We start from the raw sequence: 24,007 nt of genomic DNA on the forward strand, positions 1-24,007 counted from the left end.
AATTTCAAAAAAACGTCATGATTTTTAAATGCTTCAGGTAGAATTACCATCATTTATTTCAGCTGCTACTATTGGTATTGTTATACCATCTACATAAACACCGCTTTAGCAACATTAATGGTAACAACTGAAATCAGAGAAAAAAAAATTTTTTTAGGGTAGTATTTAACTTTTTCATCATAAATATGTGTCCAAGGGCTTAGTTTTTGATTATTTAATATTGTTTATCGCTGAGATAAGTATTCACTTTCAAGTCAAGAACTTGCTTTACTCTCATATTTACTTTTTTGAACTACCTGTAAAACATTTGACTTTTTTTTAAAAATGTATATCTTGCACAGACTAAATATAGAGCAATCATGTTTAACAGCTTTTATTTTTTTCTCTTTTGCTTCGCTCTCCAAGGACCACCCATTGTTTGTAGGGTTTTCCAGAACCAAAGTGGCTTCTTTTTATTGGTCATAAGATTTTCTTGAAGCCATTGATATTATTTTTCTATAAACGAATCATAATTTCTACCACATTGTTTTAGTTTTTTCTTTACTTTTGAAAGTAATTGTAGTTAAAGTAGTCTTTACTTTATTTATGTTCTCTTTACTAATTTCTTCAGTCTTATTTGATTTCGTTAAATAAATCCTTTCATAATCGTAATTTATCCACGCCTAATTCACGTATATTTGGGATAAGATCTAATATTTTTGTTGTTAATGTTTTTAAGAATCGCGAATTTAATAAAATCATTAATATCAAAAACATTTTTGAGTACTTTATATAATTTTTCACTTTACACTGTTTGATATTTTATGTTCTCATTTTTTTGATAGCCATCACATTAAGTTTCCTATAATGTTTCAGTAAATAATGTTACTTGAAGTACTGAAGTTATTAAGTAATGCTATTTCAAATATGTAGTACTTATCGAATAATAAATCATTATTAAAAAAAAAAAAGCATTTTGACAAATTTCTAAGTGGCACATGAAGCAAGTCATACAAGTCATACAAGTAAAAAACACAAATTCAAGAAATAAAAATCTCAATAAGTCCATAAAAACCTTGTTTCCCGCCATTTTCATTTGTTTTAATATAATAAACTACTGTTAAAAAAATGGCGGAAAACAAGGCTTTTATTGATTCACTGATATTTGTATTTCTTTAACAACTCCCTATAAAGCAAGTGACAGCAATCCCTTTCATATTCTAAAAGTCAAAGTGTTAATTAACTGAAAAAAATGTATATCTCTTTGAAACTCGGTGGAACACTTTTTTAGCTGATATTTAAAACAAAAAAGCACATATACGTTCTATATTGTTTTACAAAATTCTTCTTATTTGAACAAAAAAAAAATCAATTTTTCAAATTGTAAATCAAATTGCAATTTTTTTTCAATATATTTGAAATATATAAAGATAAAAGATTATCTTGAAAGTAAATATAGACTTTTATTTAGATTAAAAAGTCTGCATTTTTACTAAATAAAAATCTCTCATTTTTCAGATTTCTTTAGAAATAATATTAAAATTTTTAACTTCTTTTAACCATAAAATATAAAATAAAACTGTTTGCTTTTTAATTAATAATCATTGTAATTTAAAATTATTAAAAAAAGGGCACTATATTTACAAAAAAGTTGTGAGGAGTTTACTGCCATTTTTTGTTGTTTTTATTTTCAAAAAACTGAATATTTAGAGTATCTGAAAAACTTTCCAATCTATTTTTAAGTTCAGTTTTTTTCGACGCTCCCTGTTTACACCTTGTATAGAATGTATTTATCTTTTACTATTTATATATTTATCTTCTACTATTTTTATATATTTATCTATAGAGTAATATCCTCTGAAAGTTGCGTTTTTTATTCCCTTGTTTGAAGAAACTTTTGAATATAATTTTAAAATATATAACTTGTTTCAGCTTTTAATGATAAAGATAAAAAAGGGTTTCAATGATTAAAGGAAATCTTATTTTCTCTATCGTTTCTATAATGATGAGCATTTTATGAGGTACCATTTTCATATTTCGATTCTATTCCCACTTTTTCTTCAAATACTCTAATAATATTTTTTAAAGTTGCTTTTTTAAATATTTCTTAATGAATGTATGTTAATTTATTTATGTAAAAGACAATTTTCAGCTTTGGGACAAAAAAAATTTTCTTTTAACTTAATTTTGAAGTATTTCAAAGTTTTTCGAAGAGGCTGACACGGTGTCAGTTGAAAAAATTTATATTGGTTTACCAAACTTTACAAAAGTTGTTATACGGTTTTAAGTAAGTGATGCCATCAGCTTTAACAAAACTGTCACAGCTTGACACAGAAACTGATAAATCCAAAATCATTACTAAAAAAAGGTTTTTTGGGAGAAAATACGAATGGGTTTTCATCATAAGTTCCAAATACAGTGCTGAAATTGACGAAATGAAAAAGGTGAGAATGGAAAAAAGTGTAAATGGGTATATTCTATCAGGCATAAAAATATTGAAGATAATGGTAGAAAGAAGATTATCTAACTCTACTGCATAGAGAATTTTGGAGTTAGAAATCACTAAATACATTGTTCAAGTTTACATTTAATATGAATTGGAATCAAATACCAGGAAAGACTCATACCGTTTTAAACAGAAAAAATGTCCGGTAATTTATGTTGCAGAATGAAAGCCAGGACATTAAAATTAGAACAAGAAGACAATAAGTTAAAGCTTAAGCTGAGTCAAAATAAATCGCGGGTTAATCTAATTTCTGTTAATGATATTGATTGTTGTGAAAACAACAGTTGTGAATACAACAAACAACTGTTTGCAAGACTTTGGCAAAGCTCAGTGTGCCAATAAGGATTGCAACATTAAGGTAGTTGCTGCATTACAATGCAGCAACTGCACAAATGCATTCTGAAAGTTACTTATTCTCATCATTCCATCAAAGGCCATCTTTTACAGCATTACTTTCTAAAGAACTGAGATTCTTACCACATACCAGATAGAATTCTTGGGTCTATCAATCTCATTTAGTTTTTGTATGATGGATTTGTTTTCGAGTTACTTTATAAAACTTTTATCGCCAAAAAAATTAAGACTTTCAAGAGTTCTTTACTCTCTTCAATTTCAACTCGTTAAAAATCACTTAGATCAAAATGCTTAGATCCTAGTAACCATTATTTGTAGTTTATGGAATTATATTTGAATTTTTCTAAGAACAAAAATTTTAAAATCAAAAAAACAAAAGGAGGAGTAAGTGTGATATGTTCATATTTTTAAGATGAATTTTTGTATTTTAAAATGCAGTAACTCAAATTTACTGAATTTTTTAAAAATAGGTCATTGACTATAATGGTGGCAGAACCTTAGAAGATTTTGTAAAATTTATTAAATCTATGGTTTTTGAAATGTTTTTAGTTTAACTAAAAATAATCAAATTAAAGATTTTCTTGCCATAAAAAGAATTTAATGAGCAGATCTTATTGCACAGATTTTTTTTTTTTTTTTTTTTCTTTCATTAGCAAAATCTCTGAAGGAAGCATGCCCTAAAAACATTTTACCCGACAATTCAATATCAATTAAAATTTATTTTTAAGCAATTTTTAACTTGTACTCGCGGAATAGTCTTTGAATCTCCGTATTTTCTTGATCTTCATAAAATACTCAAGTTGATAGATCCTGAAAAAAGTAATCGTAAAGATCCGTCATAAAAAACCTGTTTTCACCTTCTAAAAAAATCACAAGTTTTCAAAAACTCAAACCATCACTTTTTGAGTTACGGTTTTAAGATTACATTGAACGAATTTCAGGTAAACTTCATTTAATTCAAAAAGTCTGTTGATTCTGTTTCTCGTAAATTAGAAGTTTTAAAGAAAATGGTTGTTCTTTTTTTCGATTGATATCATCTACTTTTTTTCTTTTACAAATAATAAAGTTGCAACTCGATGAAATTGTTTTAAAAAATGAATTACACCTATAAGTAGTTTGAAAAAAAAAACAACAAACAGTTAACTACAGTACAAACCTACAAATAGCACAAAAAAATATGTTTAGAATTATGTGAAACCTGGTAGACACAAAAGAAAATTTAACACCAATAGCAAAGTAGAAGGCTTTGAAATAAGACCACCAGGGTACTTAGAAAATACGTGTGTTTCCAACCTCCCTTAATTGATTCGGCGTTGTTGCTTAAATCTCCGTAGGTGCATTGCGCCTGAAAATCAAAAAAATAAAAGTAAACCACCAAAAAGTTGATCCAAACAACTGAAATCTAAAAAAATCAAAGAGATTCGTTATGAAGTCGATTTGTTTGTAACTTGCCAAAATAAATTTTGTTTAAAAGAGACCACTAGAACCACGGCTAAACCTGTTCAAACGTCCATTTCACTTTTTGTCTGATAAAAAAACATTTTTTATTTATTCAAACAAAATTCCATGAAATGAGTCGATGAGTTTAAAATCTCATTGATGTCGTTTACAGAACTACAACAGCAAATCATATATATAAGTCCGACCGTTTATAAAATTATATCAGAATAATTTATTATGAGTTCGACCGGATTATGAAAATATTTTAACACGAAAGATAAAAGCTACGCGCGAAAACTACAAAAAACATTTCCGGTAAAAAAGAATCTTTTCCATTTTGTTTATCTTTTACGATACTACACCGAGTCATAAGGATAACAAAAATAATAATAAAATAATTTCAGCTTTAGAAGATAAGAAATTTAAATCCAATACTAAAATTAACAAAACCAATGTAAATTTCTTACATCACATGATGCAATTTGAACTGTAGAAGGAATAGCTTTAACTGCATATTTTAACGTTTCATTACATATTTCCCCACATTTTTGAGCATTTCCACACGCTTTATAGACCAGCTTAATAGACAGCCCGCTTAAAAAAGCACCCAGTCTTACTGTAGCACATGCATCTTGCAAGGTTGAATGGCATTCATCTACCGACGCCTGAGATAAGAAAACTTGGTACCAGCATTTTAAAGTGAACACTTTAAAAAAGAAAAAAAATTTTAAAAAGAAAAAAATTTCAAATAACGAGATTCAGAAAAAAGAAATGCTTTAATTGCCCACCGTATGGAATAAAAAGAAGATGAAGAAGAACTCTCATTTTTAAAATATGTCTGTCCTAATATTGAAAAACAATTTTCGGAAACAATCTTAATTTTTTGCTCGATCAAAATCTAGGAAATGAAAACTACGCATTGCAAGTCTATGTTGGTGCTTTTGTTTCTATTGTTTAAACAATCAACTTGTTTCTGAAAATCTAATTTACAAAATGGATTTTTATAATTCTCAATTTTTTTTTCCAAAAATTTCAGTAAAAAATTTTGACTTGAAGTAAAAAATTATTTTGCATCATTAATAAACTTTTGAAGAATCGGAGAAAAAATCTTTTTTACTTTTTTTTATATTTATTTTCTATAAATGCTTTATCTTTTTGTATATACTTTTATTTTCTGTATGTAATTTTTAGTTTTTTACATGTATATTTTAATCATGCTTCATTTATTTGTATGTATTTTTTAATCAAATATTTTTTTGGTATATATATTTTTTTTTTTATTTTTTTCATGCACTATTTTTTGCATTTCGACGAGTAATGTTGCTTTCAAATGTTGCTTTCAAATAATGTTGCTTTCAAATGTTGCTTTCAAATGTTGCTTTCAAATAAAAAAACACATTGTTTTACATGTGAAAACATTTATGTAACCATCTGCTTTCATTTGAACTTTGATGTGAAAAGCAATGTTTTTCTATTTGAAAATTTTAAATCTCACGTTAAAAGTTTTCAATCATAACAAAACTACTCAGAAATACTTGATATCCAAAATCATTGATTATTTTTTATATAAATGCAGTATTATTTTATTTAAATACTGTATTATTTAATATTACAATTTTAATAAACTGATAAAAGTTTTGTTCTAAAAAGTTAGAAGAACTTTATTTAAAAAGCAGGTGTTTAATAAAAAGTAAAGGTAAAAATTGATTCTATTTTGTTGGATGGATCCCAGACTTTTTGTTGGATGTAAAAAATCAATATTTATTTAAAAAAAAGAAATAATTGTTATCAGTATAATTTACCAAAAATCATGTTAAAAGTAGGTGATGGTTGTTCAAACCCCCTATTTGCCGCCTTTTATTTTTTTTTTCTATTATCTTTTTTATTCTTTTAAAATTATTTTGTACTAAAATAACCTTTTTAATTTCAATAGTCAACTTAATTAAACACTAAAAAATAAATCAAATGCAAAAGTTTTAAAAAGATATTTAATTTAAAAACATTTTGAGTTAAAGAATTTCAGTTAAGGATAATGAGATGATTATGAGATGCAACTTAATATTTCACCAGTACCTCGTTTACCTCGTTTGCCTTGTTTTAACTTTGAGCAAATAAAAAATTAAAAGGATTATTTTACTCTTCCAATTTTTTTGAATAAAAATATTTTTCGACCTAATTCCACAAATACTCCATGGATCTCATTCCACAAATCCACTCAATGGATTTCATTCCACAATTACTCAATGGATTTCATTCCACAAATCCACTCCATGGATTTTGTTTGATTTTTAGTTTTAATGTTTGATTTTTAGTGAATTGAAAATGTTTTTTACTTGTTCCTTAATGAATTTAAAAAGGAGAGGAATGTATTTTGTAGATATAATCTTTGCTGTCAGTTTCTACAATAGAAAATGGTTGAGTGTCCTCAATCACCCATTTAGTAATGTCAACAACAGTTCTTATTTGATCGATGTCAGTAGCTTCCCATTCAGGTTTGGTAGTCTGTTTTCTGCCTTTCCGCGTCTGTGTGTTGGAAGTGCCACAAGTTCCACTTGGTCCAGGCTGTGGCGATGCTGGTGTATCTTTTTGTGTCTGTGGACATCTCTTTTTTCCTCTTTGTTGTGTTTGTTCAAAATCTGAGTCTTCAGAGGCAAGCTCATCAAAAATGTCTGGTATTGTTGATTTTTGCTTGTCTTTCCTTTCTAACTGTTTATTTAAATTCAAGTGGACTCTTTTCAAATGGTTCCTTAAAGGACTTGTGGTGCTTTTATTGATTATATTATATTTTGCCACAGGCCTCTCATTTTGGCTTGTTTTCCTCCACATTATTGAAGAATTCCCAAATATTAGATAGCTTAGGCATCTGAAAAGAAAAAAAAAGTGAAATAAAAAAAAAAAGAAACGAATCGGATTAAGTTTGCCATATCGGATCGGACGAATATTTTGGATTATTTATTGAAATTAAAATCCACAAAAATGGATCAGATTATTAATAAGGATTACTTTTCGGATTAAAAATTCGAAAACACGGATCAAATCACATTTTCGGTTTACGGACTTTTTATTGAAATATTTGCCTCAATATTTCCTTAATATTTGCCTTAATAAAACGTGATTGTTTTTGATGCATACAGTTTCCGAAAAAGAACTAATTATCTATTAAGTTTTTTGAAAATTTTCCTTAATATTCGTCTTAACAATAAATGATATTTTAGAGGCATGCATAAAGTTTAAAATAAAAGAACTAATTGTTTGCCTTAATTATTGAAATGAACGTAACAATTTTTCAAACTAGTTTTTATCTCTATTTTTATTTCTGTTAATATTTATGTAGAAGAAATATAACTAAAGTCCTGCATTACGTTCATTCAATTACGTCTGATTACGTTAATTACGTTAAACGTAATTAACATAATTGACGAACAAAACGAACTCAGCCTTACGTTTATTTCGTTAAAAAATTAAACGGAATTTTTCAAGTTACGTTTCGTACGTAATTAAACGAAATTAACGGAATTGTAAAGAGTTTATTAAAATTTAAGATTATTACGTAAAATACTGCATTATGGTTGCTCAATTCTGTTAATTAAGTAATAATTGAATAATATTTGGATAAGGATCTGTATCATCCCCAGTGCTATAAAAATAATGGTAATGAAATTACATTAATCTCTTCTTTTGACTGTAATGAAATTAAGTATTTATTTTGTTAATTTCGTTATAGAATGTAATTAAACATAATTAATATAAATAACAAAACTCAGTTCGTTTTGCAGTATTACAATACCAAGTAAATAAACCTTACAATTCATCATCAATATAATTATTTTGGCATTATTATTTTAGTAATGCAAGCAGATAAAAATTTTATGCCCAAACATATTTTATCCAAAAATGTAACATAATAAGTTCCCAAATATAATCTATTAAAACTAAACAAAATGAACCTTGCTTAAAAGAAATATTTTGCATTATTTATTACAAAAGAAGGCACACATTGGGAATTTAACTATTACATTTTTATTACACAAAAATACTGAAGGAATACTTTGATTACCAAAAATTAGTAAAACATGAAATATCCTACTTGTAATTCTGACACGTTGTAATGAAACTGAAGGCTTCCTTTCATTTTATCAGCATTCATTTTGTCAACAATAAACAGAACTATGATTAAGTCAACATAAAAATAAAACTATACTTTCGTTGACATAAAAATAAAACTATTACTTTGTCAACATAAAGATATAAAACTGATATTTAGTAAATATAACATATCATATAACGTAACGCATCATTTCATCAACAAATAAAAAGGTAATTTGTCTACAATCTTTTGCTAACCTAACCAGACCAAATTTAACCTAACAATTCACTGATTCTTAAAAATTAGCCTCAGAATTCTTGAGATGGAGAAGTGGTGTTTTCAACTGCAGGATTGAATCCAACATGAGACAATTAGAGTTCCATCTAGTGACAACTGATGGAATTATTTTTCGGTAAGTAACATCAAGCTGTTTACATGCTTTGGAGATTGCCTCATTTGTTTTTGTAGACTGATGAACAAAAGATGACAGATTGGTTGCACATTTGATGAGTTTTTTGGTAGTTTTGAGTGAATCGACTGCTTTAGATAATACAAGATTTAACATGTGGTCAATGCAAAGTAATGACTCAATGATTTGATCTGCTTTTGATGATCCTGATTTCATGTTGGCAGCACAGTCATGTACCACTACACGCAAGCAGTCTTGTGAAAGTGCAAGTTCAGTGATTGAATCATCGAGCTTTTTACCAATAGCTTGTCCAGTGTGAGGAGGTGGAAATGGCTTACAAGCTAAAATGATCCTCTGGAGCTCAAAGATCTCATCAATGAAACTAAGTGAAATGCTGATGTAGGCTTCATTATTTCTAGATGTCTACAAGTCTGTTGTAAAGGATACTCCAGAAGTTTTTGGTAAAATGTTAGCAAGTTGAGATGAAAGATGTTTCTTCACTTCATAGAGTAGTGGGAGTTTCTGTCTTGAAAAGGTTGTTGCTGATTTCAGTTGATGACGTGGAAGATACTTTGAACAAAAGGATTGGAAACCCTTAGACTGAACAAATGTGAGTGGAAGATCACATTCTACCAACAGCTTCATTAGGTCCAAGTCAAACTCTATTTGTCTCTGGTCAAACAAGGAATACTTAGAGCAAAAAAAATTCATGCTTGAGTGGCATGGGACAGGATGAAACTTATTAAGGCTTTTGGCAAGTTTTGGCTTTTTTATCTTTTTAAGCTTCTGCTTTTAAATCTTCAGCTTCTTTAGTGGCTTCACATAAATCAGCTTCGTCATTTAGTTCTTCTATTTTTTGTTGAGTCTGCTGTTTTATCATTTCTGTAAACTTGCTGTGATGCTAAGTTCGTAGATGAGTCCTCATGGCAGCTGTAGAATCTTTTTTTTTCCTGCAAATTGCATTTGGACAGTGCTTACATTTCACTCTTGGAATACCGTCACTGCCAGCACTGTATATTTCAAAGTGGTCCCAGAGGACCACATTTCTCTTGTTTTTCGGTCCTTTGTTTATTTTGAAGGAGTGATCAATTCGCAAATTAAAAATTTAAATCACAGCACATTTTTATCTGTGAAGTAAGCAAAGTTTAACATTTATATCTGTGAACATTTGTTTATTGAAAAATTTCTCTTTAAAGAAGTTGCGAAAACAAAATTTAAATTAAAAAGGCCTTTTTAATTTAAATTTTGTTTTCGCAACTTCAGTTTAAGCATGCGCTTTAAAGCAAAGATTTTCGTTTTTCCATTATATGTTGATATTTGATCAAAATCGGGTTCGATATCGTACCCGATTTTGATCAAAATAATTAGTATTGAACTCGAATTCGAAACTTAAAACTAAATGTGTATTTTTCTGGTATCAACGGCGGTATGTCATACGTGATCAATACTCCGAGTATTTACAATACTAGATATGCCGACTGGGTTATATCTGTGAGTATTTGTTTATAGAAAAATCACTCAACCTCTCCTCTGTTAGTTTTGTTAGTTACGTCAATTACGTTTAGCTACGTTCGTGGACAAAATTAACAAAACTAAAATTTAATTACGTTTCGATACGTTCGTACAATGATTACGTACCCAGCAAACATGTCAGCGTTGAATCAACGTTGAAAACCGGTCGCAGCGTAGAAAAAGCGTTACAGTGACAAAAACAACGTCTTTTCAACGTTGAATCAATGTCCGTTTTTGTATACTAAATTGCGGTAAATTGAAACGTTGAATAAGCGTTGAAATTGTAACGTAATTTAGCTTCTCAAAATAAAACGTTTATTCAACGTGGAATCACTTTACGCAAAAAGCCACTTAAAAAACGTTTCAAAATTTATGCATAATCAACGTTAAAAATAAACCGCTTTTTAAACGTTACATTTTCAACGTTGAAAAAGCGTTTAAATTTCAACGTATATTATCTTCTCAAAAAATCGCGTTTATTCAACGTTGAATAAAAGTACGCAAATAATCACAGTAAAAACGTCGCAAAGTTTAAGGTTTATCAACGTTACACATTACCTGCTTTTTCAACGTATTTAAGCTATTTATAAAACAACGTTTATTCAACGTTACGTATACCAACGTTGAAAATGTGGTAATTAAAAAACGTTGAAAAAGTGTTTTTTTGCCAATGTTAATAAAACGTTGCTTTCGCAACGTTGAGGAAGTAGCACATTGACAATTTTTGTCTCATTTATGTAGCCATTACAAAAATAATTTGCCGTAGTGGAAAGGCAAGGAAAACTTAATAGAATGCATGCAGATGGTATAAAAAATATTTTAAAGTTATATTTTATAACCTATTTTTAATGCGACTAATTTAAAACTTTTAGATTTTATATCAAAGTGTATATAATATACATAAATCTCAGGGTAAATTCTATTTATTCAGGTTATTTTTGTCTGTATTTTTATTTTATTTTAAGTTGACCATTTTAATAAAATGCTCAACTTTTTAAAAAAAGTTATTTCTTAGTTATAAATAGTACTTTATTTTAACAATGTTCAGATGTACAAAGTAATATCAAAGCTTATAAATTATAATAAGTCAGACTAAATTTAGTCTGTTAACAGACTAAACTTTAAAGATTCATTGTGTGTTTGTATGTCTGTATTATATATTCATGCTTTTTTTAAAATTTAACATAAATGTATATAAATATCTATACAAAATGAATTTCAGCTCAGTCAGTAGCAAACTTTAGACATTTTTAAATTAGTTGTTGGAGTAGTAAACCATTAAAAGAAAATTCTGCCTCAAACATTTTCAAAACATGACAGCTATTTGTATATATACACATAAATTATATATATATATATATATATATATATATATATATATATATATATATATATATATATATATATATATATATATATATATATATATATATGTAAATAAAAAAAAAGATATCCATTTAGATAATCTATTATAATGGCTTCACAATCATGGGCTTAAGTTTTTTATTTTGAAAATAAGATTGAAACAGAGGCAGTTGTTCCATCTTGTTGGGTAAAAGATAGTTGGTTATTTTTACTGTATTCATTGCTATATTAATTGTTAAATATGAATAAAAAAAAACTCTTATTAATGTTTTATATTAATAGTGAAGTGCAATATCAAATAAACTTTTTTCTAATTTGGGATAAGTAATATTTTGAATCTGTTTATTTTATTATTATTGCCTAGATATATATTGTAATCTGTTTACACTTATTCTACATTTTAGTTTTTACATTTATGGTTTATATTTATTTTACTAAATAATTATTAATAGATAAAGAAGCATGTGAAGGATTTAATTTCATGACTCTGGAATGAGGAATCTGAAGAAGAATGTGAGTAATTATGTTTGTGAATAATTGTGTTTCTTTTTGGATTTGTCTTTTCTTTGTTTTTTATATGGTAAAGAATAAAAAAAAAAAAAAAGAACTGTATGTATTTAAAAAAAAAATGTATATACATGCTTAATAAATTGCTTTTTTTTTTTAGAATTTCAGAAAAAGGTTTTTAAACAACTTTTAGAAATTAAAAGTATGGTAAAGGATCTTCAAAATGTTTCTTCATTTGTATCCGAAGATCTGCAAATAAATGCATTGAGTTTAATAGAACAACTTATTGAGCTAGATACTACATTAAATGACAGTGTCATTTTTTCTAAATGGGTAAGTTGCCCTGTTGCTATTGCTAGTTTGAATTTTTTGAATTTTTCTTTATGTTTTCATGGTAAATTTATTTATATTATTAACTAAAAAGTTGATTAAACAATATAATTTTATTTTATTTATTATAATTTGTCATTCTATACATAATTACTTTTTGTTTTTTCAACTTTCAATGTTTTTTAATTTGTTTAAAAATGTAAGGGATTTTATAAAAGATTGCCTTATTTTATATAGTTATTTAAACATTAATTAAAGATTATTTTGAAAGCAGGTATCACAAATAGCGAAAATTGGTGGAGTTAACTTAAAAGATAGTGTAAAACATGTTATTGAGCGGTAGGTCAATATTCTACACCTTTTCAACCCAAAATGGCAATGGTTTTTAATGGATTATTTAAAAAGTGTTTGCAAAATACATTTACTATATTAAATATAATTATACGCTTTTTTAAGCATATCATTATATGCTTTCTTTCCTGTAGCATGAATGTTGTATTGTACAATATTGTAAATATTGATTCAAATAATTACTAACTTTTTAGGCTGTTAACGATTGAGTTGCGCTGTTTGTTAAACATGAAGGGGCAAACCAATTCCACAAACAAAACCAAACAAAAGTTTGTTTCTTCAAAGACCAAATTGTATCGTGTTTTAGTTGGTAATATGTTTTGTTTAAACTTTTTAAGTATGCAGATTTTTACTAATAGTATTTAAGCAAGAAGTTTGAATTTTATATTTTAAAGAGTGTCTCAAAAAGATACTCAGATGAAGCAGGGATTTATGAAGCTGTAAATCAGTTCTGAAACATTTGCCAATAAATTTTTGTAGAAAGCAGAAATCGGAAGATTAGAGTTTTTTAATGACATTTTAGGATATGTTATGATTTTGTTTGTCTTGTGTAAAGCGCTTTTTCTAAAATACACGTTTATTTATTTAATCTTTCATTGTACTATAAATTGTATTATAAAAGTTTTATTTTTTGGTTTAGATTCTGTATCTCAATGATATCCTGTTTTATCATTCTGTATTACTGTTGTATTAAAAATCGATTTTGGAAATATTGCAAGTGTAGAGTTCAACAAACAATTTTGTTTTATTTGCCAATTCAAGATATATATATATATATATATATATATATATATATATATATATATATATATATATATATATATATATATATATATATATATATATATATATATATACACATATATAAGCATTGTTTCAACGTTATATTTCAACCTTGATTCGACGTCTTTTAGTAACGTTAAATCGACGTTTTACTATCAACGTTACAAATCCTTGCAAAATCGACTGCTTTAACAACGCTTAAGCAACGCTTTTTTAGTAACGTTTTTTCAACGTTATGTTGCGACGTTTATGCAACGCTTTTTAGTAACATTTTTTCAAAGTTTAGTTGCGACATTTTTGTAACGTCTTTTAGTAACGTTTTTCCAACGTTACGCAACAACGTTTAATCAACGTGTCTTTAACAACGTTACATATCTTTGCAAAATCGATTACTTTGTCAACGTTTCCGCAACATCTTTTGCGACCGGTTTTCAACGTTGATTCAACGCTGACATGTTTGCTGGGTACCGTTACGTTCGTTTAATTACGTTTCGATACGTTCGTACAATGATTACGTACTGTTACGTTCGTTTAATTACGTTTCGATACGTAATTTCAATGATTACGTACCGTTACGTTCGTTTAGTTACGTTAGAGATAATGCAGGACTTTATTAAAAACCACTGTTGTAAAAAATGACCAAAAACTACTTTGAGCTGACCCGAGAAAACTGCTTTGACAGGGTGAAACTACAATGTTTCCTGACTCCAAAAATGTAAAATTTGAAATCTAACTATTTCGTCCGAGAAAATAATTTCGATTTTTAGTTTTTAGTACTTTGCACAATAGGGCGAAATGACAGCTTTTCAAATTTTGCATTTTTACAGCATTCAAAAACTCTTCAAAATAAGCATTTATTACTCCAAAACATAACTGTCTAAAACTCACTTGAATAATAGTTTATTCTGACACAACTGATATAGTTTTTCATTAACAAGATGGAAATAATAAACACTTTCTTAAATAATTCTTTTAGTTATTCTAAGCCAAAACACAAAAACAACCTCTTGATTCTAAACAGATAAAGAGCAAATGGTACATAAAATAAATTCTTCTCAATATTTGATTCTTCACAAATGCTTGCTGTTGTAGTCCACAACACATGAAAGAAGCCTCTTTGCATACTCAGGATGATTGCGGTCTCTTTTGTATCTCTGCCAATGTGAGCTGAAATTATGATGCATTGATTCTGTTGCCTGCTCACTAAAGATCCCCAAGGGAGCCCTTTTGATCTCAATGAATTGCTTCACATGGAAGAAAACAGCATGAACTTTTGGAGTCACACTGATGTTCATGATTGCCAAATATGAGTCTCTGAAGCGATCAATTTTTTCAGAAAAGTCATCCTCCAGAACCATACCAAAACATGCTGTCACCACAGACTTAAACTTTCGAAGGGCATCAATGATTCCAAAGACTTGAAAAGCAGACTCAGTCTCTGCAATTCTTTGAAGGTCAAGGTTGCTGAGAAGCTTGTGACAGGCATTCCCTGCAAACTGCCCACCATGGTATGGTTCTTGTTGAATGTGGAGAGCTGAGGGCCACTTGACAACATTGGGCCAAACTTCTGTCATGGCTTTGTACATGTGATTGACCACACCAAGGAGAAGATGGAGTTCCATTGGTGGTATGAGCTCCAAGATGAGTTTGTTTTCAGAACCAGATAGCAAAGGCTCATGCACTACATTGCCAAAAGATCTTGCCTTTTTGATATCACCACCAGACTTAGCAAACTCTTGATAACAGGCAACAAGTGAGCCTAGTGTCCTCAAAGATCCTGATTGAGAAAGATGCTTTGATTCTGTGTTACACCAAGAGCAAGGGTGAGTACTTGCATGGCTCTGAAGGCCACAAAGGATGTTGGCAAGTTTCATGTCGCATGAGACAACAAAGTTGACTTTGTCTGACTTGATTAAAGACAAGATCTGCCTCACATTTTCAAAGTTTTCTGGTAGTCCTTCTGATAAAGCCACAAGCATTTGACGCTTTACACTACTGTCTTTGGCAGTCCTCTGAGTTAAAAGTTTTTCCGTGGTGGTGACCTTGAATCACAGTGAGAATCCAACTCCATGATGCCAAGAGAAACTTTCAGAAATCCTCCACCTCCATCGGTTCCCAACTTGACAATATGATTCTGGAAAACTCTTCGAGAAAGCAGGACTTCATTCAAAAGCTCGGCAAGATCCTTGCAATGCACAACCACAAAGTCAGTGGAGTTACTCTCTGATAAACCCAGCCAACATTGACAGACGGGTACCGTACGGGGCCCATACGGGGCCGCAACTGGGTCCTGTATGGGAAGACCAACGGTATCCCGTCGGATCTTGGCCGCGGTTTCCATATGGGGCCCATATGGGTATGCCCGCTGGGTATCCCGTATAGTTCCCACAAAGTTTGCCAATTACAAATCTTGCAAAACTACGTTTATAATTTACAGATAAAATAAAACTGTATATGATTTGACTGTTTGTTTCAAACAAAATAACAATTAAAATTACAATGTCAAAATTGAGAGAATTTTTAACCATTCTTTAATCGCGTATCATCTGATTTCACGGTTATTTCGCGAATTGGAAGCTTTTCCATCGTTTTATTCTCGTTTCGAAGCTTTTTGTTTCAATATAAGCTGTAAAAAATAGAATTTAACTGTTAGTCTGAATATTTATAGGTAACACACCTGGTTTTATTCATTTAATATATTATAAAACTCTCTACTCAACACTTTTCAGATAAAAAATTGTTGTGATAGTAAATGTATAACATTCCTTTAGTTACTGATAAATAAATTATAATTTTATATTGATATTGTATATATTTTTAAATAAATAAATAAATATATAAAAATGTATATATATACATACATATATTATATATATATATATATATATATATATATATATATATATATATATATATATATATATATATATATATATATATATATATATATATGTAGTTTCGCATAAAAAAGATCGTTTTTTTAGTTGTGCGTAAACGCCAATGTATCTTTGTAAAATTCAACACAATTTATATACAAGTTAATTCCCTAGGTATTCACACATATCTTTTCACACATACAATTATTTACAAGTAGGCATTCCCTAGGCATTCACACATATCTTTTCACAAATACAATTATTTACAAGTAATGCTATAAGGCATTCACACATCTTTTCACACATACAATTATTTACAAGTAACGCTATAATGACATATCCTTTACGCACATAACTATTCACAAGTAACGCTATAATGACATATCTTTTACGCACACAATTATTCACAAGTAACGCTATAATTACACTCCCCCTTGGTCATAACGACCACTTCACCTCACGGACTATATTGCTCAGGTGCCATCCTTTTTCGGGTGCTTCTTCGCAACATTGGCGTCTGGTTTGTCTCGTCTTCAGGTAACACAACGCACAGTTCTTCATCATCTTCTAGATCCTCATTCGACTTGTTATCAACTCTGACGGGTCTTAGGTCGCGTATGTGCCGGGATACTTTGTCCACTTCTACCGTTTGCTCCGAAATGATTCCTGTAATTCTCCCAATTTTGTATTGAGAGTCACATCGGTTGTCCGGGGGCTTTACCCATACTTCATCGCCTAGTTTAAACTTGTTGGTGATCTTCTCATGAGGTTCATATGCGTTTTTATCGTCGTCAATTCCTCTAACTCTAATTTCGTAATGGTATAACTTATTTGCGGGTGCTGTAGATGACTTACAACAGTCTTTTGGGCTGACGTTATACCAATAAACTGCCTCGGGTATGCTGCACGGAACTCTCTTCGCCGTTCTTTTCACTGTTCGATGGCACCGTTCTGCAATTCCATTCCCTGAAGGAACGTAAGCGCACCTGAAGCGAAGTTTAACGTTCCATTTGTTCATAAATTGCGAAAATAATGTGCTTCGAAATGCTGTATCATTATCCGTCAGAATTTCGTTTGGACCGCCTCGTTCAAGAAAGATTTCGTTTAATTCCTGAATGACACATGCACTAGTCTGGTCTTTAAGATGGCGCCATATTGCATATCGTGAAGGTCCACAGTCAATCAGGGTAAGAAAATGTTGCCCCTCATAATGAGTTATATCCATACCAAGCCGTTGCCACGTCCCTTTTACTTCGATCTTCCCTTTCGGCCACTTTATCGGACTTGGATCAATTGATTGACAGGCTACACATTTTTCAACCACTTGCCTGACTTCTTCCCTGCTTACTGATGGGTCAATTCTACGAACAAAATACAATGTTCTCTTCACACCATAATGTCCCGTGGACTTATGAACATGGTTTATTTCTTTGGGAGATAGAGAAGCACTTATCGTTCCACCTGCAGCAAGTTCAGTGGGCTTATCGATCATTTTCAACCAACTTCCAGGCACTCGAGTAAGTACATCAGCTAAGTTAGACTCCGAGGGCACTAGTTTAATATCCACTCTGAGTTTGTATTCCTCCACAATATTCGTAATGGTCTGAAGCCGTCTTCTAATCAGCATTTCGTTTGAAGCCTTTCTCTTCAATCTAGATTTTCCAGTCAGTGCATCGGTGACCCAATGTAATACTGCTTTCGAATCAGTGCAAATATGCAAGACATTCATCTTCCAATTGAGACCCATGTTTAGTCCTTTGATTACTGCATCGAGTTCAGACATGTTTATATGTGTTGTATCATCTTTTCTTAACCAACAAGCGTCTTCGATTATATTGCCATCAACTTCGATACTCACACCTAGCGCTAGTGAACTAGCATCCACCCACACTGTTGCCTCGTTGCCATAAACATTCCAAACTCCTTTGGCAGGATCGTCGTTACGTGTTCTTTTTACCATATCGTTCACCATTTTTTCAACAAAATCGCATTGTATCTTCTCATCCCATGTTTTCGTTAGGGCGTTTGCCGTCCTTTTAACAAATGACGAAGCTACACGCAACCAACCACAAACTGGAAGATTCCCTGTCATTTTTCCACATAAAGAGAAGATTTTTCGCCTCGTTAGAGAACTTGGAATTTCACCAAAATTGTTGTCTCTCTTCCAAAATAACTTCTTATTTTCAATTCCAACTTGTAATCCTAGAACTCTCGCCCCTTCGGACACACGAACCGCCGGCTTACAATGTAGTCCATACATATCCAAATGATCAAGTACACTGCGAACTGATACGATGTCTTCATTTACAAGAATATCATCAATGTATGATGATGTTCCCTTCCAGATCTTTTCGTCTTGCGATAGAACTTTGTCCAAAACTGCTTTCATTATGACGGGCTCAACGTTCAGGCCAAATCCCAAACGTGTTAAACAAAACCTCTGTCCACGGAACACAACAGTTTGGTAAGCCCAGAGTTCCTCGCTGATTTTGAGTTGCATGTAGGCCGATGATAAATCAATAATTGAAATATTTTCTCTAAGCCGTCTCCAGTCTCGAAGTTTGTCAGCACATGCATCCGTGTTCGCCGTAAATGGTTCAATAAACGTGTTCAGCTCCCTGAAGTCTAACACTGGTCGCACTTTCCCTTTGTTTTGCTGCACCACTGCCATAAGTGGAACCAAACCTTTTACTGGACCGTGTTTTTTCGCTTCGTACTTTTGCAGCCATTTTTTCTCTATCCACCCTTCAATTTCTTTTTCGTAATCGTGTTTTATGCCGATGGGGATGGTATATTCAGCAATTCTATTCACCAGATTTTCAGGTTTGGTATTCCATTTCCACGCAATTATCCATTCTCTATTTTTCTTTTCAAATGAAGCTGTGAAATCCTGAGCCGTTATATTCATATCATGAACATCTATTGACAAATCGCTTTTTAAACCAAGTAAACATGCTTCTTTTTTCATAAAACAAACATCCCGCGTTGCAGAAATCGATACTCCACCAAGTGCCACTATTCCATTCATACCCATTATGAAACAAAAACCCAGTGGTTTGAAATTGACCACAAGTCCCAGTCGGCAAACAGCGTTGAAATAACGTTGAACTAACGTTGAAACCTAACGTTGAATTTACGTTTAAGCAACGTTTAGAATGAAAGTTTTTTTCAACGTTGATTTATCAACGTTAAATCAACGTTCGGTTCAAACGTTAAATCAACGTTCAATCGACGCAAAATACGTTATAAGAACGTTGAATTTACGTTGAAACAACGTTTAGAATGACAGTTTTTTTCAACGGTGATTTATCAACGTTAAATCAATCTTCAATTGACTTAATTGTGTCTATTGGACTATCAATGTATATTAAGCGTATAAAATATACTTATAGTCTACAGTTAGACTATTTTTAGTTAAGTTTAGTTAGACGTATATTAGTAAAGAAAAAGATAACATTTGTTTATGATATATATATTTAAATATTACATATATTTACATATTTGAATAAAATCTGCACAAATTTCTTTTCTTTACCACCACCTTTTCGAAATGGAGCGTATTTTACGAAGTCAGACAATATTCCATTAATCAAAATTTCTGTCGTTCCATCGTATTTAATAGTAGAAGCTGTAAAAAAAAAAAGAAAATGTAAAGTAAAAATCAAAAAAGGAAGATTTGAAATAATATAATGAATGGAAAAGTTTCACATAATTTATAAAGATATACTTTTAACAACGCTATATAAATTAGTGTTCTTAAAGCATATTTTTCCACCTTTGCCTTTCATATTCATGGAGGCCATAAAATTGTTTGAAAATATTCTAAATTTTTAAAAGATAATGTAACTGTGAAATGATTATAAATAATAATTTTTCAAATATTTAAATTGAATTCTTAATGAAATAACTTTTTTTTTTAACTATTAAACAAACATTTTTTGTAAAAAGTAATTATGAATGAGATACGAGCTATCAGTCAATTACCTCAGCATAAATTTTTGTATTCTATCTTTTGAAGATGTTCCACCAATTAATTGTAGCTGATTTACCTACAGAAAACATAAAGTAAATCTAACATTATGATTTGGGTCAAATATGATATCAAAACATTGAACAATTTCAGATCTCCAAGACAAATTTTAATAAAGTGATCCAGGATATTTCTAGGACAAATTCCAAATTCCAAGTATTTTCCAGGACAATTTTTGTCCTATAAAATCCCAGAGTTTTTAAATGTTTTCAAGGACCGTTGTCAATCTTAATAATGTTTTTTTAACTAAAGGGTAATGTTCAATAACTAAATAACTATTTAATAAAGTATTTATTATAACTCACCCACGATGAGCGCACTTTTTCATCATCTAATGCTTTATCCACTTCAGTGAACTCCACTTCTGATGAAATAACCCTTATTTGGCTTACAAATTCACTATTAGAAGCAGGCTCAGTCACTCTGTTTTGATTTCGCATCTCATTTCTTATATTGGTAAGTAGATACAACACTCTCTTTTGAAACTCTACAAATTTTATTAAGTTTTACAAAATAATTTTAGTATTTGCATAGTAAAGAAATTCCTCAGTTTTTAAAACTTTTAAATCTTACATGAATTTTATATTTCTACAAAAAAAATAAATTTAAATAAAAATTTACTTTAAAATATAAAATATCATACTGCCTTCAGACATTGGAAACTTATCAACGTTATCTAATATCTGTAGTTTATTTCTATTTTTCTCAACTTCATTGTGTGGTAAATTGTTTGTAAGTAATTTCTTTATACAAACTGAACTTAAACACTTAGATTAAAAAAGCTCTTTGTCAACACTTTGTATCACTATGAAATGAATATTACACTTAATATTATAATTGTATCTTTTTTTTAAAATCAACACAATGTTATTTTAAATTAATTAAATAAATTTCATGAGACAATAACCTATATCTTGAAAAGAACAATTGATACCTTCTTGGAAAAACTTTTCGCAAGGTGAGTTTAGGTTCTTTCCATACACATAAACTTTTTGCTCTAAAATTATAAATTGAAAGTAAAATTAAGTTATGCAAAAATATATCTCATATATACAATGACATGATAACATGCCATTGTATATATGAAATCATATATACAATGTATTTATGATTTCTTTATAAACTTAGTGTGTATATATATATATATATATATATATATATATACATATATATATATATATATATATATATATATATATATATATATATATATATATATATATATTATATATATATGTATATATGTATGTACGTATGTATGTATGTATGTATGTATGTATGTATGTATGTATGTATGTATGTATGTATGTATGTATGTATGTATGTATGTATGTATGTATGTATGTATGTATGTATGTATGTATGTATGTATGTATGCATGTATATGTATATACATTTACCTCAAGATTTAATCGATAAACTACTGGAGGTCAGGTGCATTGACACTTCATCCAAATCTTTGATAACTGAACCTATAAAATACAATTAGTGTTTTATAAAATAAATTGTGATAACTCAGGTATATTTATTTGCAGATATAAAAACTGAAATTTATATAATTCCAGCATATAAACCAATGCCTACTTGGAAAATAACCAGGAAATTCTCTTTGTTTATATTTTCTTTTTCGAAGAAAATCAACAACCTTATTGTCACTTTTTTCTTCTATGGTTGTGAACTCAAAATTTTCACAATCCTGTTTGTTTTCTGTGGAAATGAAAAAGTTATAATAGCTCTTCTTCTTAGCCCATTTATTAAAAAATAATAACTTTAAGAAATAGATGTAATACCTGAAGAGAATTTAACTTTTTTTAATGGAAACTTTTCCGATTCCTTGTCATACTAAAAGATTATTAACCGATTACTTTTTGGGCTTTACATATTTTACTTTAAACACCAACTCAACGCATAGTTATTTAAAAACTTAGTTTTTTTGTCAACGTTGAAATAACGTTGAAAAAAACGTTTACTGAACAACATTTAAATAGTAACGTTATTTTAACGTTGCGATTTGGTTAACCAACGTTGAAACAACGCTTCAACCAAATATCAACGTTGAAACAACGTGAAGTTGCCGGCTGGGGTGCTTCCACACACACTGTATTTCCATTTGGCGCGGTGATTCGAGTTTGGCTAACACCTTCGCACTGCTGTTGTTGTCCATTTACAGTTACCACGCTAACTTCTTTCTTCGTTATTTTTGTCGCACATTTTTTATAGATGATACAGCAGGTACACCCTGAGTCAATTAGCACATCCTGAAATACACCGTTAATATCCAAGAGCATGGTAGGTAACGCCATTATTGATTGTTTAGGGAGAGAACTGGCGCAGACATCTTCTCCCTCACTCCGTTTTTTGGACACATTCTTGATATGTGTCCATACTCTTGACACGAGTAACACAGCACATCGCTTGACTCCCGTCTTCTACTTGACTTGTTTCGATAATTATGTCTTCTTAAATGACAATCTCTCGCAAAGTGATTGGGAAGTTTGCATTCATAGCACACTGATTGTGTTTTATCTTCTAGCAACCTCGGATCACTACTTTTCATTGCAGCTACAGCAAATTTTTCCACCATCTCGTTGTTCCGTTCCTCGATCATCAGAGTCCTTGCTCGCGCAAGTATTTGAACAGTTGTAAGATCGTCCATACGAGAACTCGATCTCAGCATTCGTCGAACTTCCTCGGGGAGCCCAGCAACAAAGGCACACGCGATCGCTTTGTCTGGTAGCCCACCAATTAGGGTAGACAATCTTCGTAGTTCTGCCAAATAAACATCAACTGCTTCTCCATGTTTCAGCTTTCTCGTGACAAACTGCTCGTAGGCTGTGAATCCATCAACGGCAAAAGCTTCAAGCAAAGCCTCCTTTATTCTCTTAAAATTTTCTTTATCAGTCTCTGTTAACTGTTGATACACTACGAATGCACCATCAGTGAGACGGAGAGGAACCACACGTGCCAGATCGGTTACACCAATTACTTTACATACCAATTCAACCTTTTCCAGCCACTCCGCAACTGACTGTTGATCGTTTCCACTAAACTCTGGAATTAACTTTAAATCAAGTTTAGTCGCCATTTCACCGAAATAGCTTGTAGTTTCGCATAAAAAAGATCGTTTTTTTAGTTGTGCATAAACGCCGATGTATCTTTGTAAAATTCAACACAATTTATATACAAGTTAATTCCCTAGGTATTCACACATATCTTTTCACAAATACAATTATTTACAAGTAATGCTATAAGGCATTCACACATCTTTTCACACATACAATTATTTACAAGTAACGCTATAATGACATATCCTTTATGCACATAACTATTCACAAGTAACGCTATAATGACATATCTTTTACACACAATTATTCACAAGTAACGCTATAATTACAAAATATATATATATATATATATATATATATATATATATATATATATATATATATATATATATATATATATAGGGGTGGGGGTG

General features: G+C 30.1%; 4 protein-coding genes across 13 annotated transcripts in view; 1 reads left to right on the forward strand and 3 right to left on the reverse strand.

The window, feature by feature from the left end:
• Nucleotides 1-24,007, forward strand: part of LOC149888489 (uncharacterized) — a 242,973-nt gene that overhangs the window by 181,071 nt on the left and 37,895 nt on the right. The window contains exons 2-6 of one of the 5 annotated variants that reach the window (XM_090088138.1): nt 12,103-12,165; nt 12,320-12,492; nt 12,761-12,828; nt 13,035-13,150; nt 13,481-13,504. In XM_090088138.1, the coding sequence (XP_089944264.1) occupies nt 12,364-12,492; nt 12,761-12,828; nt 13,035-13,150; nt 13,481-13,497 (330 nt within the window). In that variant the 5' untranslated portion in view covers nt 12,103-12,165; nt 12,320-12,363 and the 3' untranslated portion in view covers nt 13,498-13,504. Of the gene's footprint in view, nt 1-10,605; nt 11,093-11,742; nt 11,840-12,102; nt 12,166-12,319; nt 12,493-12,760; nt 12,829-13,034; nt 13,151-13,480; nt 13,505-24,007 lie in introns of those variants that run through there. The other 4 variants (XM_090088139.1, XM_090088140.1, XM_090088137.1 and 1 more) reach the window with 4 other exon arrangements.
• On the reverse strand, nt 3,862-5,240 carry LOC145189596 (uncharacterized). Its single transcript, XM_080066264.2, has 3 exons — nt 5,068-5,240; nt 4,747-4,985; nt 3,862-4,184 (listed from the first exon to the last, which is right to left on the reverse strand). The coding sequence occupies exons 1-3, from the start codon at nt 5,102-5,104 to the stop codon at nt 4,059-4,061; spliced, it is 402 nt and encodes a 133-aa protein (XP_079922390.2). The 5' UTR covers nt 5,105-5,240; the 3' UTR covers nt 3,862-4,058.
• On the reverse strand, nt 6,338-9,996 carry LOC149888501 (uncharacterized). Of its 2 annotated transcripts, none has more exons than XM_090088061.1 (2): nt 8,337-8,377; nt 6,338-7,142 (listed from the first exon to the last, which is right to left on the reverse strand). In XM_090088061.1, exon 2 carries the CDS (start codon nt 7,103-7,105, stop codon nt 6,629-6,631), a length of 477 nt encoding a protein of 158 aa, XP_089944187.1. In that variant the 5' UTR covers nt 7,106-7,142; nt 8,337-8,377; the 3' UTR covers nt 6,338-6,628. The 2 variants fall into 2 exon arrangements, with proteins under 2 accessions (XP_089944187.1, XP_089944186.1); XM_090088060.1 differs by having other exon boundaries at nt 6,339-7,142; nt 8,367-9,996.
• LOC149888502 (uncharacterized) overlaps nt 16,077-24,007 on the reverse strand; it is an 11,932-nt gene continuing 4,001 nt past the window's right edge. For all 5 annotated transcript variants that reach the window (XM_090088402.1, XM_090088403.1, XM_090088400.1 and 2 more), the window contains exon 5: nt 16,077-16,249. In XM_090088402.1, coding sequence (XP_089944528.1) covers nt 16,214-16,249 — 36 coding nt within the window. In that variant the 3' untranslated portion in view covers nt 16,077-16,213. The remainder of the gene's footprint in view (nt 16,250-24,007) is intronic.

The sequence above is a fragment of the Hydra viridissima genome, unplaced genomic scaffold (assembly GCF_058129835.1).
Source record: "Hydra viridissima isolate aposymbiotic clone 2 unplaced genomic scaffold, HvirCarnegie_v1 scaffold_5, whole genome shotgun sequence".
NCBI classification, from domain to species: domain Eukaryota; kingdom Metazoa; phylum Cnidaria; class Hydrozoa; order Anthoathecata; family Hydridae; genus Hydra; species Hydra viridissima.